This window comes from Anoplophora glabripennis, unplaced genomic scaffold, assembly GCF_000390285.2.
Source record: "Anoplophora glabripennis isolate ALB-LARVAE unplaced genomic scaffold, Agla_2.0 scaffold434, whole genome shotgun sequence".
In the NCBI taxonomy this organism is placed as follows: Eukaryota; Metazoa; Arthropoda; class Insecta; order Coleoptera; family Cerambycidae; genus Anoplophora; species Anoplophora glabripennis.
In genome coordinates, this window is record NW_019416535.1 from 210322 (window position 1) to 212486 (window position 2165).

Genomic DNA, 2165 nt, shown 5'->3' on the forward strand with positions numbered 1-2165 from the left:
ATTCGGAAAGATTATGGAGGTGTATAAAGGTTTTAAGTATCGTGGGATTATATTATTTATAATTACAATAACAGCAATCAGACAAATGTCATTTTTCAATAGAATGAAAACGTTTATCTAATTGTAAATAATTCATGCATATTAAACATATATTAATTATTCGTGTCATGTCCTCTTTGAAATTTAAAATCAGTAAAATGTAAATCTGGTATACTATCTTTTGCCATAAAAATGAGAAAATGGGGACAACCGATCTTAAATGTCATTACTGCATTAATTAAATCTCAATTTTCAAAAGAGAGTGGTTTGGAAACTGTTACAGAAGTCAGTCAGTATATAGGCTAAAAATTTATCCATTGTTACTAAATTATCATTCAAAGCACCTAAACTTTTAAAATATACAGCGCGGACTTATATATTTGCTTAACTAATACTTTACGAGCTTGAATTAACATCCCATTCAACATCAGTAAACACGCTTTAACCTAGAATGGGGACAGGTGTGGTTATATATAAGTAGTGTCATGAACTTGACCACTGGGAATTAATTTATGTCACCTAAAGATTTTTACTAACCGGGGTCAAGTGGACAAGATTAAAAAAGAAATTTAAAGTATACTGGTTTTATCGGCAGATAACAAAGTATGAAGCGTCAATTTCTGATACAAGTGGATAATAAGTTATGGGATTACTATTTTTAGAATAATTTTATATTGAATAGCATTTGTTTATAAATAAATGGTAAGGATTGTTTGAAAATACTTTATTGACTCGTATAAAATGTAACAATTAACTTATATCTATGGCGCCCACAGGGCATGGTAAAAAGTCTTCGTCCGTCGGTCCTAATTACAGAGACTAATAAATAAAAATTGAAATAAATACATAAATAGTTTTGTTCTCGAAAACCCGACTTGCGAACTAGACGTCTCGCTGAGATTTTGACAGGTACTAAAACCAGACTGACAATTCGGATATCTACGCCTGGGCTTGAGCTTGTCCCCGGTAGGCTAGCGACTGAGCGTCGAGGGAGCGGCCCCATCCGCCGTGTCCAGAGGAGCCACCGCCACCGCCATAACCTCCGCCGACGTCGCCGCTGAAACCTCCCCCATGGGCTGAACCTCCTCCGTAAACTTCGTGGCTTTGTACGTGGCTAGTGGAGTGCTGAGGGTGGGCAACTACTTCGTAAGTAACGTGCTTGCCTTGTCCTTGACCCAAGAGTTTCTTCAGACCGATGATGGCGGAAAGGACAAGGGCAATTTTACCGATAAGTAGGGCCTTTCCGGCGATAAGGGCGATGGCACCAAGGGCAAGCTTTCCCAGGATGGCAGCCTTGAGGGCCATGGCAGCCATGAGTGGGCCCATAAGTTTGTTGGCCTTCTTCTTCTTGCCTCTACCTTCTTCCTCTCCCACGGTCTTATCATCTTCAGTAAAGGAGTCGGTTATATCACCAAGAGAACGCGCTGTGGAACTCACGACGTCTACGATCTCACTTCCTTTTAAGTTAACTTTAATCATGTGGTTCTCCAAGAAGTCAGTGAAACGATTATAGATAAGCGATTCGATGGTATCTTCACTTGTAATGGCACGGGGAGCACCCTCTTTTTCACCACCGGTCTTGACAATTTGCACACCTTCCGTCACTGTAATCGTATCCTTGTGCCCCAGCATTTTATCGACGAAGTTGAACAACTTGTACTTGAGGCAGGACATGGAGTCTTTGCGCAAGCAGTCATTGTAAATAGCGTCCAGTAGGTCGTTCTCAGTTTGAATGGCGTTACCGCGAGGCTCTTCTTGCGTAGGAAGCGCACTAACCGCTACCACGATGCACAAAAATAATCCAGCGAGTTTCGTTACAGCCATTGTTGGAAATTTAGTGTACGATGAACAGGCGGTTGTTGTGTGATGTTCCGAACCCGCCGTGTGGATATATATTACGCGCTCCCTTCCCTACTGACTGGTCTCAACACAATTTGGGTCCAGAGGACTATAATGACGGCCGCGGGGCGATATCTTGGACCGCTTTCTCAGCAAACGCGCCTAACCTCGTTTCGGATGCCCTGTGCGATATGCAACTATCGGCGGCGGGTGCGTGCAAAAGGCAGGCACCTACGCAAGGGTACTATTTGATGGTCATGGTCTAGGTTACGGTTGCAATAAACGCA

General features: G+C 42.2%; 1 protein-coding gene across 1 annotated transcript; it reads right to left on the minus strand.

The window, feature by feature from the left end:
* Positions 1–748: 748 nt before the first annotated feature.
* On the minus strand, positions 749–1934 carry LOC108910469 (keratin, type II cytoskeletal 1-like). The gene has a single exon (XM_018715068.1). The coding sequence runs from the start codon at positions 1861–1863 to the stop codon at positions 979–981; it is 885 nt and encodes a 294-aa protein (XP_018570584.1). The 5' UTR covers positions 1864–1934; the 3' UTR covers positions 749–978.
* Positions 1935–2165: the final 231 nt, after the last annotated feature.